Source organism: Thermobia domestica, chromosome 4 (assembly GCF_964235325.1).
Source record: "Thermobia domestica chromosome 4, izTheDome1.hap1.1, whole genome shotgun sequence".
NCBI lineage: Eukaryota > Metazoa > Arthropoda > Insecta > Zygentoma > Lepismatidae > Thermobia > Thermobia domestica.
In genome coordinates, this window is record NC_137457.1 from 268733544 (window position 1) to 268750115 (window position 16572).

Below are 16572 nucleotides of genomic sequence, written 5' to 3' on the forward strand. Positions count from 1 at the left end.
TGCAGCTGAAGGTAGTTCTCCTCAAGTGATTGGATTGTGGTCCTTATCAGCGTAAAGGAAGTCACGCATATGCAATCAAAAAATGCATATTTCATCAATCGTCAATAGTTGTTAAAACAAGTGACCGTATATGAAAGCGCTACCAAAGTACTGTACAGGGTGTCCGAGAAGTCCTTCCCTGATTACAGAAATTGATAACTCAGGCTAGAAATACGATAGAAATATGAAACTGGTGTTGAATTGTTTACAAACTATAAAAGTTTTGGTCACATCAGTACACTTCCACATGAGCACCCTTGGTAGCACGTAGCACATCTAGGCGATATTCAATTTCCATCCACACATTAGCCAACATCACTGGAGGGATCGATGCAACGATTGTGGTTATTCGTTGCTGCAGGGTTTCAAGATCTGGTACACGTGTTCGGTAGACCTCATCCTTGACATAACCCCATAAAAAGAAGTCTAATGGGGTTATGTCAGGAGAGCGTGGAGACCAAGCTGTTGGTCAATCACGACCAATCCATCGCCCAGGAAATGTCCTATCGAGATAGGCACGGACGTTAAGACTTGGTAAAACAGAACAAACCTAACACAGACAAAAACTTTTATAGTTTGTAAACAATTCAACACCAGTTTCATATTTCTATGTTATTTCTAGCCTGAGTTATCAATTTCTGTAATCAGGGAAGGACTTCTCGGACACCCTGTATTTCTTTTTAGCTATGTATAAATAGAACTTTTTAAAAAAGAAAAATAATTTTTTAAAACTTTTTAATAAGATTTATTTTGTTTCTTAATTTTCTTTTAAAAAGAAAACATATTTAAAAAAATTATTTCATGTTATTTTATTTTTATTTTTAAAATATAATTTGCTTTTATTACTTTCTTAATTTTTAAAGAAAGTAGTTTCTTTAATTATTAACTTTTGCTTTCCAAACGAGTTATGAAAGTCTGAAATTTGTTCAAACTGGTGGATGATAACCCTTGTGTACTAGAAAACCCACTTTACTGAAGAGTCAACTATATGTATACTTTAACGGCTGACATCTATCTCTGAAATCAAACAAAAGATCTAACTTTAAAAATATATAAATATACAGTAGGACTTCGGTAACTGGAAGCTCAAGGGAATAGATAAAAATTCGAGTAATTAAGGTTTTTGAATAATCAGGGTTCGAGTGGCCGTAACAAAAATTCGAATCACCGAGGCTCCGCGGTTCTACATTGAAAGTGATTCTATAACCTTGGTGAGGTATAATAGACAAGCGTGAACTGATTTTCAAAAGGAAGAAGAAAAGTTATTGACATAGAAACATAAGAAAGGGGTGTTTCATGTCTAGACATGAGTAAAACACAATTACAGTAACAAAAATGACAATTACGTAAAAGCATAGAGTTATAGCTTCGAGTTATCAAAGTCATATCAAGATAAATTCGACTTATAGAGGTAAACTTCGACTCGTAGAGGTTCGCAGATACGAAAATTCGAGTTACCGATGTTTTTAAATATGATTATGAAACCCTTAAAATTCGACGTTTCGAAGTTGTAATTTTTAAACATTCGATTTATTGAGTTACGTAGAGTTCGAGGGAATTTGAAAAAATTCTAGTGAAGATCAAAATGCGTTATCAAGATGTGTTATCGAAGTTTAACTGTATAAAAGTAATAATGAAATATTTGTATTGTCACCGGACTTATAAAGCTCTGCAAATTTCATCATTATATGACTAAGAAAATGACTTTAATCGGGATTATCTAGTTTTGAGAATATGGTTGAAACGTTGTATGTTAAAGAAAAGCAAATGAAAACAAATTATCCAAGACTAAGTCTCTTGATATTATTGTACAGGCGTAAATAATTGTATTTAATTTCATTATTTTTCTAACTAACTACAGAAAACTTGTCGTCTTAGACTCCTAGGTTGTACTAAATTTACTGTTTGGTAGAAATATTCACAACATTCATCACATTCAAAACTGCGCAAGCTGTATACCCATGAAAAATTTAATGAATTCTTGCAAACTTTGGAGAATTTGCAGTTCTGCGATACAATTCAAGAAACTTGTCATTTCGACCGAAAAAGGCTGGGGCTTTATCAACAAGAAATGCACTGTAGAAAAATAAAAGACAGAAAACACATTCAGAAACAGAAACAAAATTCATTCCGTTGATTTCCTCTTCTTGTTTATTATTTTGTTATTAGTGTGTAAGGATCTTTTTATTTCAGATAATAACACTTTCTTTTGAAAAGTTCAGCAATCTACCCAATACAAAGCGGCAATTAACCAGTCGATCGCAATCCAATATTTGACCAGTCCTTCTCTGCACGAAGGGATATTTAACAAAATACATTGTTAAATATACTATTTAAGGAACTCAATACATAAATATATTGATAGCAGGCACAGAAGATTCGGCAGAAAGAATGTTCAGACAATGCGCTATAAATTTTGCATAGTGGTTTTGTGACGTAATACTCTGCATGGTGGTTTTACCACTAGCTTTTAATAGCCACGGAGTGAGATATCCGTACACTATAATCAATGAAAGTTAACGTGGACTTGAATAAGATGGGAAGGGATTTATTTGTGAAACATGTTGGTTTTATCTTCGCTGCCACGGCTGTACTTCGTGAATATCGCAGGGATGGAGTACTACCCCACAATAAACTTGATGAGAATTTTATCACTAGCCCATTATTTTATAAAGATAAATTAAAAGAAAAGCTTTGTAGCTGTATTACTTGATTCATCATCTGATTTATGTTAATTAAAGTTAATCGTTTTGAGTTTATATCTTCTGATGATACATTCGTTTCCTTTTGACTTTCCAGTCATTCACACAGACATATTATAGAATACGAGTGTCTCATAGTTAATTACATAGAACAGTTTACATAGTTAATTTTGTATCAATATCTCAATACTGCTATATTATAGACAACAAAATTAAAATTAAAAAAAGTTATTTCTTATAGAGTTATTAATTATGTTATCGTTAACTTCCAAATCTTCCTTGATCACTTGATTTGAACTGTGATTTCTGGTTATGATGCCTTCTGATCTACATAGTTTAACTAGAGATCATTGATTCACGTGCATATTGGGAAAGGAGAGTATCTACCCATGAAGAACCTTCGTACGCCAGTGGAGGAAGACGTTCAACAATTCCAAACTATCCTGCGCATACGTAGGGAATATTTTCGGAACATTTTGTAGTATGGCGGACACTAAATAAGCAAAAATCTGTCACAATATGTACATTTTATGCCAACGAACATTAAAAAGTGTTTGATTTGTTTGATTACAATAGCCTATTCATTAGCCTATATCACATTTCTCGTGTCCTCAGAGATGGCTAAGTAACAAATGCTTAACTGTAACCAATCCGTATATTGTAATGTCACACGTACTTGCGTTTACAAAAACCCAACATGTGTTCTTATTTATAAACAACAACTACGTGCATCTTACTATAGAGTATTACGCTGAAGATAAGAAAAAACGACAATGACACCACTGGTCATATGACGAAGGGGGAACAGCAGCGCCACCGCCTCATGTGGAACGCCTATGTAACCAAGAGAATTCCATTGACAACCTTCAGGTTCGACTCATCAAATCCACTTTCTTGGCTTATAATAGAGCCTAGAAAGTACCTTACCCAAACCCAAAGCCTTAGCTTACAGTGGAACTAACGGTTTCTTTTTCCTCCTGGCTTGCAGTGGAGTCTTGCGGGAAACTTTACATCTCTTTCTGCTTGCAGTAGAGCAGCGGACCCTAATCACAAGCCGGCCTACCTTGAAGTGAAGCTTTGTTGAAATCTCTCTGCTTACGGTAGATAGCGAGTGTCCTACACCCTCTCACGTAGTTCGCTACTAAAATGTCCTTCCCAAGACCGTGAAGTCAAAGAAATACCTATTTCTACCTTATACTAAAAATTTACATTATTGTAGTACTTCTGTAAAATACTGTGTATAAAAGATTTTTATAATAAAAAAACCGGTAGTAAAAAACAATTCGAAAATGTAATTTGCTTTACTTATTCCTGCACAAGCAAAATTTAACAATATGAAGCAAAATGTTTACTTAAAACCAGTAAATGTTTGTTTATCAATAAGTAAATCATGTAAAAAAAAATTACAGAACAATTAATTCTAACTTACATTAGTTGATTGAGAGAGCGGAGTCGACCCATAATACGAGAACCTGGACTGGCAGTTAGGCTTGGAGTAAATGTTGCTCGTCAATTGTGAAGTGGCGTAAGGCGAGGGGGATCTTCGGTTGTTGTTTTTGTTGTTGGTCAGTGATCCTGTTGCAGAGAGCGGCACTTTCTGGAAGCTGGCGATCGTTGCGTAACTTCCGCTGCCGATACTTGCAGCACCAAAATTCTTAGGTGTATCTAGGCGGATGAATACATTAGGATTACTACCATACGCTGCGGTCGTGTAGCTAGTACTGAAAAGGAAAAGAAACAACGAAGAAAAATTAAGAATAGGAACATGTATATTTTTAAAAAAAATCTTAATTGTATGAAACTGGACTTTTTGTCGTATTTCCAGTGTAATGGAATTTTATATAGTCTTATATAAAAACTTTAAGTAAGCAGTTTTTCGAAATACAGGCATTTGAAAAAAAAGTAAAATTTTCAATCCCTTGTAACTTTGTTCGCATTCAATCCAAATCCATCATATCATGGTTATAGTATCAGACACTAAAACACTTCTGCCGTGTGTTGACCTGTTCGTCTCACTTGCGTTATTACTGCTGTACAGGTCACGAAAATTTGAATATTTGTGATACTGTAGACTTGTAGATAGGACGCTTACTTTGAGGGAAGAACGTAGACTGAAAGCATTTGAGAACAAGATCCTGAGACGAATATTCCGACTCAAGCGGAACGGGAATGGGGAATGGCGGAAACTTCATAACGAGGAACTACATAATTTATACCGTTTACCAAACATTGCTAGGGTCATCAAATCTAGAAAGTTCAGGTGGGCAAGTTATGTTGCCAGAATGGAAGAAAGTAGGAACGCTTTCAAAGTTTTAACTGGAAGTTAAAAAAAAATTGAGTTTTACGTCCCACGTTTATGCCGGTTAGGTTAAAGGAGACGGTGATGATGAGAGATGAGTGAAATGGTGGAATGAAGAAAGTGGGAGGAAACGGGAGAACCCCGAGAAAACCCACGCACACGGTGTTTGTCCACCACAAAGTTCACTTGGCGGGAGCAGGGTTTGAACCCGAGACCCCTAGCACCAGAGGTAACTGGAAGACCAATTGGAAAACGACCATTAGGAAGACCTAGCAGCAGATGGAAGGAGAATATTAAGATGGATCCCACAGAAATAGGGATGCAAAGTAGAAACTGGATCCAATTGGCTAACAACAGAAATGAATGGAGAGCTTTCGTGAACGAGGCATTGAACCTCCGTGTTCCATAGATCATAGCGATAATTAGTTAGTAGATTTGAAATATGTAATAGCCTGATGTGGTGTCATTTGAAAAAATACAACTATATTTTGGGTTGCCAATATTTTTAACCTGGTGGTATAACAGAGAATGTCAAACAATATCCCTCTGTCGATACTTGCGTAGTACCAAATTTCAACGTTCTTGATTTATTAGTATAATAATTACAAAGGCGTATCAAGAAAACTGGTCATCCTGTATATACAAGGTGATAGTGTTTATGACCTTCTATCTTCTATGCTATTGATTCTGCTAAAAGAAATGGGGACCGCGGTGGTTCAGTGGTAGAACATTCACCTCTGGTGCTTGGGGTCCTGGGTTCGATCCCACCCCCCGCCAAGTGTACTTTGTGGTGGACAAACACCGTGTGCACTGGTTTTCTCGGGGTTCTCCCGTTTCCTCCCGCTGTATTCATTCCACCATTTCATTCATTACTCACCGTCTCCTTTAGCCTAACAGGCATAACCGTGGGACGTAAAACTCAGAGATTTCATTTTATTTTTTTTCTAAAAGAAAAAAAATATATAAAACTATTTTCGTATGGAACTTAATGTAGTTTAATTTCGTACTAGTTTTTTTTTTTTTTTTGCTAAACCATATAGCTTTTTTAGGTACCGGTATTTTGAAAAATTTGAAGAAGCTACCTTTAAAACCCTCCCCCACCCATCGATCCCCAACCTCGGAGACTTTTAGTATGTCGTTTGGGGCATTTCCTTCACAACTGTGAAAAATTTCAATACTATATGATTTATTTCTTTGTAATCGGCGTTCTTTTGGCCTTCGTTGAGTGGACTATACTACAGGGCCTTAAGAAAGTAACTACGCGCTACACACATACCACCCTTCTGACTCAGACAAAGCAATTTCAGAGTAACCAACTACATATAACATTGTAGCCAAATGTGACATAAAACATTCCCTGGCATCGGTGTCTTCCCGTTCTGCCTTAAAACCCTCCAGCACTTTGTAAAAAATATTTTAAATGATCTTATCTTTAGGCAGAACGGGAATTCCCGTTCTGCCTAATTCACGTTCTGCCTATCTTTGAAGACGGGGAGCTCTGTACAGAAGGGATTTCTTCTAGGGAATTTTTCTGTAGTAATTGTTAACAGATTCTGTAAGAAGAATGACTGTTTCTTCAAGTTTCATCATATTATAGCTATTATTCTACCTTTTCTTCTCAGAAAAATGAATAGGATACAGTTCACAAAATGTGGCACAGTTCACACCCTCCTCAAGACATGTTCGACCATACATTAAACAAACAATGCAAAGACAATCCTTATCCCCGATTATCTGACCTTTTGATTTGATTGGAACTCTACAATATATATATAGGAATTGAATAAAAAATCTAAAAGCACTTCATACAGGACACGCAAGTTTGGCCCTCCAATGTACAACACGTGTTGCGGTCGCCGATCGTTTTTGTTTTCAATGTGTCGTGTGGACCTTCCTTTTCCGTCAGCTGTAACCAGTTCATCTGTGAGTGTCGTTGTGTGAAAGTGGTGCGGTAAAATAGGCGACCTTTCCAAAGAGGCATGATCGATGGTGCCCGTCTGGTTGGAGCTTCAGTGGCAACAGTGTCGAACATTGTGGCGGTATCGAAAGGCACTGTGTCCAATGTCACGAGGGCATACACAATTCATGGGCAAACGACGTCTGCAAAACACAACAGTGGTCGAAAGACAATCCTGTCAGATAGGGACCGGAGGGCATTAAAACGCATTGTAGCAGCTAAAAAGAAGACTACTGCATTAAAAATTACGTCTGAACTCAATTCCGACCTACAGAACCCGGTTTAATCAAAAACAGTGCGACGGGAATTTCATAAAATGAAAATTCATGACAGGGCCGCTATCGCCAAATCCCTAGTCACAGCAGTAAATGCAAAGAGACGTATCCAGTGATGCAAGGACCACAAGACGTGGACTCATGAGCATTGGAAACATGTAATATGGTCCGATGAATCGACCTTCACCTTGTTTCCAACAACCGGTCGTGTTTACGAATGAAGAACATCGTCACAGGCCTACGATACAGACTGCCTGCTCCCAACTGTAAAGCACGGGGGTGGTTCTGTTACAGTATGGGCAATGATATCGTGGTTTTCTGCAGGTTCTATTATAGCCCTGCATGGAATGATGAATGCTAAGGCATATGAGGCCATTTTGGGGGACCAGGTTCTACCCATGGCCCAAATATTGTTCCCTGATGGTGATGGCATCTACCAAGATGATTTGGCACCGTGTCACGCTGCAAAAGCGGTGAAATCATGGTTTGAGGAACATGACCAGGAACTATCACACCTCCCCAGGATTCCACAATCACCAGATCTGAATATCATTGAGCCATTGTGGTTTGAGTTGGAAAGGTGTGTTCGGTCTCATTAGCTTCCACCAGCATCCCTTAAGGAACTGGAACATGTTTTGGGGGGGACAATGATACAAAATTCCACACACCATGATTCAGGAGCTGTATATGTCCATTCCACGTCGGATCCAAGCTGTTTTGGACTCAAAAGGAGGCCTACACCACACTAAGTATGATTTTCACACTTTTGCAAACGTTTTAGATTTTTGTCTAACCCCTATATATCAATGTGTGATATTGATATTTTGTATTGCTGCTATTTACATTGATAATATAAATATGAAAATAGAAGTATATATATGATACTATTGTATATAGTAGGCCTACAGAATTATGTATAGAAAACAAATCAGCTGATAAAGTGATGACAAAGAAAGGTTTTGTGATGTAGAAGACTAGGACTCTTTCTTAAGGGTCGCCTACGTGTCCTCTTGCATTATTTTCCTTTCCATATGGCCAAACATGTCTTGAGGATGTGAACTGTGGTACCTTTTGCATACGGCGCCCCTTAGCGTGTTAGAGACGAACTACGGGAAAACTGAATAAAATTTTGTTCTCGAATTAAGTTTATTTGTTTCACTTACAATATCAAACGGCTTTCTTGCAACTAAGTCAATCATTTTTCTATTTCCTTGTAGATATCGCATTCGTCTTTATTAAAGTAGATATGAATAACACTGCTAATAACAGAACTGTATCCTAGTCATTATTTTTGGGAACAAGTAGAATAACATCTCAAATTTATGATGAAACTTGGAGATATATTTATTCTTCTTACAGGCTCTGTTAGAATTACTAAACAGATTATTACGAATGTAGGACAAAATCCAAGGAAAATTTTGACAAAATGGTCTAAAATCAAGGGACAAAATCACAGGCGCAGCGAAATAAAAGGATTATTTTAAACGATTATTTTTTTCTCCTTCATCTGACACATATTTAAAATGTTATCTGTGATTCTTCACTTTACTGTAATAACATTTTCTTTTTAATACTGACAACTAAATAAAACGCGTAAGACTATTATAGTAAATATATATTTCACATTTCGATCTTTGCAAAAAAATCTTGACCAGCATTTCAGAATTAAACTAAATAAATATTTCTACAACACTCAAAATAAAATGCTGTAAAAAATCAAATAACATCAAGGTTACTTTTGGTAATTAAAAAGAATGATCTTACAGGATTACGCTGAACATATTTCAAATCTGTTAAATGTGTAATAAATAGAAGTACCCAGAACTTGTCATATGAGTGTGTGTGAAAGTAATTAAAATCAATCTGCCCTTTTATTATAACATTTTTATGTTTTATTGGGCTCTCAGTATTTTAAAACAAAGAAAAAGTTATTTCAGTAAATAGAAAAAATACATAACATTTTACAATATATGACAATTGTAGGAAGAAAATAATCATATAGGGTGTGCACCCGTACATCAAATATATACTCCTATGATTCTGTCCCTTGGATTTTGTCCGCCTCGTCACAATTTTCCTTGGATTTTGACCGCTTGGATCTTGTCCTCGTCATCGTTATTACAGCTATTATATACCCACATGAGTTCCGATCTGCATAAAAAGATGCTAGGAGTCAAGCATTTCGGTCCTGCATTTCTCTAAAAAAAAAAAAAAAAAAAAAAAAAAAAAAAAAATTCTTCCCTGCATAGAATTCCCTGTCTCCAAAGATTAGGCAGAACGGGAATTAGGCATAAGGAGAATTCCCGTTCTGTCTAAAGATAAGATCATTGAAAACATTTTCTACAAATTGCTGAAGTGCCTTTGGCCAGAACGGGAATGAATCTCTCCCATCGCGTCGATTGCAAAAATATCTCACAATATAATCCTGTCCATTTTGTAATCGTGCAGGTGCTTAGTTACTTTCCGAACGCACTGGAGAAATTTTGTCTATATCCTTTTATATAAGCAACCAGTAATTCTTTGGTGCTATACAAGGTTGTATAGAATCTAGGGAATGTTATAGATTTTGAAGCGATATGGAAAATTCAAAAATTCGTCTTCATTCAAATATTATAGTGAAAAGTAACGCACGGAGATGTTCTAACATTGCAATCTTAAAAGACCCACTAGCGTAATCTCAATAAGGATTATAGTAGCGACATATACGTATGTTGAACTCCCTGTTTAATTGCATTTTCTTCCAACGTTTCTTCCCTATTACGGTATATTTTACATAGTACAAGCTCTGTTCAATTTTCTTTAATTTCTTTTAGTATTATTCTTGTTATTTGTTGAGTTTTATTGATTTTTTCTTTGTGTAAATGACCCCTGTGTCTGGAAATTACTTACATAAATAAATAAGTGTAAAATTCTCTGTGAAACCAAGCATGGTAAACTTAGACGTGCTTTGTTGATATGTCTCGCTTCTCTTTTTTTTCCTTGCCACATAATGTAATCAAACTTTAATATCTTTTAAGTTACCTTTGAACCTAATAAAGTAGATTTAATACGCCATTAAGGATAAAAAGTAGCTTTTGACACGACAACTTGTCTTGGTTGAGTCAAATTAAGACATAAAGATCAGTGGAAATGTGTTTATCCTGCTAACAAACTATAAACACTACATATCACGTGGGTGATGTTATCTTGTGACTGCGACTTCCCAAGCGTTTCCGTGTTACTTGGTAGGGAATATTGAGTTTTATAGCGTTCGTAGTGTGTATATATATAAACCAGATATTTGACAAACAATCGAATTTTCAGCACTTAAGAGATTACGCCCCAGGTAACCGCAACAACTGAGCTGAACGTTTTATATAAGCGATTTTTTACTCACTCCATCCACTATTTTGCTATCCTATCTTCGTGAACGATATATTTAGAGGGAATGGAGAAATGGAAGTGCATGCTTGGGGGACTTTTACAGACCAATTTTGATGGTTGTAGTGTTTCCAACCTGCCTAGAATAGCAGCCTTCTATACACATTTTTATATTTCTAAGATAACTATGCTACTTATAAATATAGGAAATCTTATGAATGACCATGTTCGTCCATCCGTCCGGTTGTCTGTCTGTCTGTCAAGAGATATAATAAAAAAAAATGGTGAGGTATAACGAGAATGGTATTGTGCTGCCAAAAGTCTTGAGCCGTGGCAAAAATGCGAACTAAAGCTCACACTCTCACACACCCACGCGTTGAGCCAATAAGGGTTCGGCTGTTGCTAAGCGAGATAAACCGAGTGGAATTCTTTCAGCCGATAGCAGCGCTTGCAACGGAAGATTAGGGATCAAGTCAATGTGGTATATTGTCTTGGAATCAATTCAGCGTCCAGAGAATATGTTTCCTCACTTTCCTTAACCTATTCAAACCGGAAGTGGTAAAAAAAATCAACCATTTGCGACTTCAACATTAATCACCATACAGCAAGGTCTCAAGTATCGATTTTATCTTTACCTTTATATATCTTGTAAAACCGAAAGTGGTAGAAATCAGTGGTAGAAAGTGGTACCCCTTTCGGTTTCAATATTAATCTCCATAGACAGGGATGCCCACAAGGGGGGGGCTATGACGCAAACTGCGTCATTGAAATATTTGGGGGGGTTAAAAATCTATATAAATATGTTTCAGGGGGTGTAAAAATTAATCGAATTTTTTTTTCATGGAAGAACACCTACGGATAGACAGTTGAGGGGGGGTGCGTCATGGACATGAGGGGGGGGGTAGGCACCACTGCCATAGAGGTAGAAATGCAAGAGGTAGCGATAAATGAGATTTTTATATGCATTCAGCGTCATAAGAATAAGTTTTGTCTCGGTCTTTTATCTCTTTAAACTGTAAATGATGAAATTCTATGATTTCTGGTTTTAACATAATCATATTGATATTCGAGATTTTTTTTTTTTTTAAATCTCTCATAACACGGCACGAATCAAGTCGATAGTCTATTTCCCTGCCAAACCTTTTGTAGCATGTTCAGGTCAATATCCGCAATTCATTCCATGCTCCTTGTTGAGTCTTAGCGTTAGAAAGTGGTCTGACTAGCCTTGTATTTAGGACTTGTGCCGCGTCCCCACTGTATGCTCGACAATCAACCATTAGTTCGCATGGATGATCAAGATATTGACCATCTTATATCTAAGGGGAAAAAAAAAAAAAAAAACGGAAGCGCAAGTCAATGATTCCCCGGACGCAGACGCTGATTCTGGATCCCTGGACGTTAACGTTGAATTCGGTGTGACGGATTAACGCAGACGGATATCGGGGCTCTTTTTTTAAAGGAAATAAATGATAATCAAAGTGAACAAATTTCCAAAACAGGTGAGTGATCCCAAGATTTACTTATGAGAACTGCTAGAGAGTCAAGTTTTGTTCACGCATCTCAATCACAATAATGGCGGCAAGAATGCTTTAATGTGTAACGTTCAATTAGGTTTCAAACAGATTTATTTTGAGGCATTCGGAGTGGACAAAATGTGAAGATAGCAACAACTGGACAGGCACCGAAACTATACGCATAAATTATTACTGTTGTTATCGATCAGTCTGTATAGATAACAAAAACATATAATTATGAATATCTCAGAGATGATAATCAACGGTAAGTCTCAGAGGAAACTAGTCTCATGTGGAGGCAATTACTGTTATTAGTCGCAGAGGATGAAATAACATTTTCTAATGAATTATTAGTTTCGGGGAATACAATAATACCTTTTGTAACAACAAAGTCTCGATGGAAACCGGCTATATTGACACACTGTGGAGATGTATTATGAATAGAAAGTTCATTTTGACAAGAGGAGTCTCGTATATTAGTATGATAGTTTAATAAATGTGGGTTAGCGGAAAAGCTTTGTGAATATCGCACTGTCTATACATTGTTCAGCGTAAGCTCTAAACTCCGATAAACAAAATATTTGTATCCTTCCGCTTGTCACAAATACGATTGGCTAGTGATGTATCACTCCCACTCTCCACGGGGACGAGCCAATTATACACGTGCATTTTGACAATACTGTCTCGTGTTGTCCAGATACTTACAGCAGCAGCAGAAAAGAAAGAAAAGAAACTCGAAATATATATATATTTTTAAAGTATTTGAATTTCGCTCGTAAACAATTGTTGCTTAGTGAGTAAAGGTTTACCTTGTTGGTGTTTCACCATAACACTCGCGGAACCGGGATTCAGACTTTAAAAGCAGAACATCCGTCCACAGTTGAGTTGGCGCCATAATTACTGCGCATGCTTAGTGTTTATTTCTATTGTTTCATTAGCCAAACTCGATTGCAGTATTATTAGATAATCCGTATTATATTTTTGTCATTTATAATAATATAGCAGTTTTATATGAAGCTTCATAGTAAAAGTAATAATGCAAACACATGAACTATTTTGCGGAGGAGTACAAGCGTCGGTAGGACAACAGCAAATCAGCGAGATTTAGTTTCACGTGGCTTTGTTTATCGCAGTTTAGAGCTTACACCGAATAATGTATAGTTATGGAATGGGAATAACAGAGTACTTTGCACTGTGTTCTACGTACCTTAAACCTATTATAGACGGTCAAATATTCCATCAAATATTGTATCAAATATTGAATCAAATATTTCATTCATTTCCGTGAAATTTAAAAGCAAACATTTTCTTTTACTTTTCTCGACTTAAATGATCTCTTAAGACGTTCTGGAATGTTATTACTTTGGCAAATAATATCCCACAATTTGTAATAACATTCCACAATTGCGTACAGATTGACAATATGCGTGCATATGATGTGTCTGGTATGATTATGTGCTATCTTATTATATGAAATTATTTCTTCACGAAATTTATTCGTAGTGCCTTAAAAATTGTTTCTTAGGGCAGAGTTGCATTAATAAATGCAGATTTACTTTACGAGGACGTTCTTTACGGTATAAATACGTGTCGGACGAATACCATTAAAAAAGACCAAAGAAAAAGCAACTTACATTAGGTGGCCATTAAAAAGCGAGGATATTTAACCGATTTTTATTATGGAACGACTATGAGATAAAAATATCACAAGAAAATTACATGAGACTCTTGAATAGAAACATAGTAATATAAAAGAAACTTATAACTCTTAAGCAGGAATATGAGAAAGAAATATTATCATCAGAAATTTAAGAAGATATCAAACTTAAAATCTCGCGACACACCTGACATGTATTCGCGACACACCAATGTGTCGCGACACAGCGGTTGAAAAACATTGCGGTATGGTAGGACGATTCAGAAGAGGCTGCAGCTGACAGACGGTATTAAGGTTGGTCTAAAGGGATAAGTTTTGTCGATAGATGTCACTACAGTCTTCGCATCTCTCTCATGTATTTTTTTTTTACCTTTCACGAAAATTCACGATTTCTCTTACAAATTTCAAACTACAGATTTCAAATTTTTAGAGAAGGAACTTCATAACCTATCAAAGGCAAAAATCCGTGTCGATTTTTTATTTAGAATTTTTTCATTGTTGAAACGGCTTAATTGTAGAAACTGGATATCCAAATCCTTAACAATATACTGTTTCAACAATGAGAAAAATTCTAAATAAAAATTGGCACTGATTGTTGCCTTCGATAGGTTATGAAGTTCCTTATCTAAAAATTTGAAGTCTGTAGTTTGAAATTTGTAAGAGAAATCGTGAATTTTCGTGAAAGGTAAAAAATACATGAGAGAGATACGAGGACTGCAGTGACATCTATCGGCAAAACTTCTCTCTTTAAACCAACCTTAAAACAGAAACATCGTACGTGACGAGAAAGAAGTTAGCTGAAAACCGTGGTGAACATAAATCTCTCAGTTGTGGTAAGTGACCCGCCAATAATGGCCAAGTACCCATGATGTTGATGTGTAATTCTGCATATACAGCCATATACTACCTCAAGTTTACCCTCTCTAACTTGACTACATTCTGTATAACATACGGATATAACCAGATATTACTATAACTGTAAGTTGTCTGTTTTTGACACTTTTGTGGAAACAAGTTTTACTTTATATTTAAAAATAAAATAAATAAATGAATAAGAAATTCTAAAAAGCCGTATTCAACTCACTGACGACAAGGCAACACTAAACTGGTAACACTGAAGGAATCCTAGTAAAGGGATGTTTTCACGTGCGGCTTGGCGTGTTTTATGGGTGATTAAAACTCGGCCAATTGGTGTGGGGATTTCGGATCCGTCTGCAATCCCCTGATATCAACGACAAGTCAACAATAGCTTGTGTTGAAGGGGGAAGCGATGAGATTGGTACACGCAGCTATTGTGGAAGCCATAATCCCTTGAGGAGAGAATAGGTCAGGCCTCCAAGCGTTTATCACAAACTGATGACGTGCAGGAAAAAGGAAACTGTGATTTTTTGAAGTGTAGCGTTTTTTGTTCTTTCCCCCAATCTCATAAGCAACGATTTTATACTGTGATATTATAAAAGTCCAGAACAAAATAAGAAACCCAAAGATTAGGAAATTCTGTGTAAGTGCCAATGTTTCGAGAACTCTTTTAGTCTAGAAATGGATTTTTTTTTTTACTATAGCATCCTCAACCTATAGTTTGCTATGGAAACTGAATAAGATTATTATTACATACATTAGTCATTCTTCGCATGAGGAACATAGTTTTAAGGGAAATATCTAAACAACTTAGTGATCTGAATCTGCATGTGATTTAATTTGAACTCACAGCACTTAGAATCCTAATTTTTTTATGTAATACTATAGTACAGTAATCCTGATTATATGTATCTAAAATATTTGTATTGATAGAACATTACAAATGACTTTAACGTTTTTTAAACTAGGAGAATATATCTTATTAAGAAATTACTTTCAAATAAGTAAATGTTTTATTTTCCCACTAAATTTACTTGTAGTTTACAGTAAGAAAAACTGGAATATGAAAGGATTTCCTGAGGCTTTCAATACGTCTCAGAGAAGGATACCGAGATATGACGTCACGTCAAAACGCTTGTTTCTGTTGCTGTGACGTAGCCAGCTCATTTCTGCATTGTTTGAAGTGTTGTACCTCCATAACGAAGAAATATTTCTCTGAGATTTTTGGTATGTGGTACATTGAAGACTAGTTTCACACGATGGTATATTTAAATTACAACCTTCTGTCAGAAAGGAAATGTCCATTCTAGAAACAGCGGTTGACATTTCACACTGAAAGGACGTGCAACACTAAAACTGAAACTGAAACTGAACATTGAAGTTTCACACTGAAACTGAACAGTAAGTCCCATACTCTCACTGTATAGGTCGCACTTTCCTCACAAACATAATTAAAGAATTAAAAAGCGCGGCTTATGATTAGAATAGTACATCCAGCAACACAGGAGTACTTACTTTATGTATACTGGACTTGAAGCACACGTCATCATTGTGTTGGTTTGGCATTGCCTACCATTCAATTAAGTGGAAGTAATTAGTGCCGTTATAGACTTTTTTTAAAAAAAGAAAGACATTTTTTTGTGCTAAAATAAAATTATGTGTAAGTCTAGAAGTAGTGTTTTCATTTTTAGTCCTTTTTCACGCAGCTATCATAGCTCTAAGGCCTATGGAACCCTAAGGTTCAACGTTGCATTCATAAAAGCTCTTAATTGATTTCTGTCCTTAGTCAATTGCATCAGTTTCTGCTTTGTATTCCTATCTCTGCGTGATTCATCTTAACATTTTATTCTCATCTGCTTCTAGGTTTCCCTAATGCTTTTTTTTTTTTTTTTTTTAAATTAGGTTTCCAGT

General features: G+C 36.1%; 1 protein-coding gene across 1 annotated transcript in view; it reads right to left on the minus strand.

Annotated features, from left to right (window-relative positions):
* Positions 1-1050: 1050 nt before the first annotated feature.
* Positions 1051-16572, minus strand: part of LOC145683121 (tyrosine-protein kinase Dnt-like) — a 554239-nt gene continuing 538717 nt past the window's right edge. The window contains exons 6-7 of the mRNA XM_081754483.1: positions 4171-4462; positions 1051-1056 (exon numbers count right to left, since the gene is read on the minus strand). Coding sequence (XP_081610609.1) covers positions 1051-1056; positions 4171-4462 — 298 coding nt within the window. The remainder of the gene's footprint in view (positions 1057-4170; positions 4463-16572) is intronic.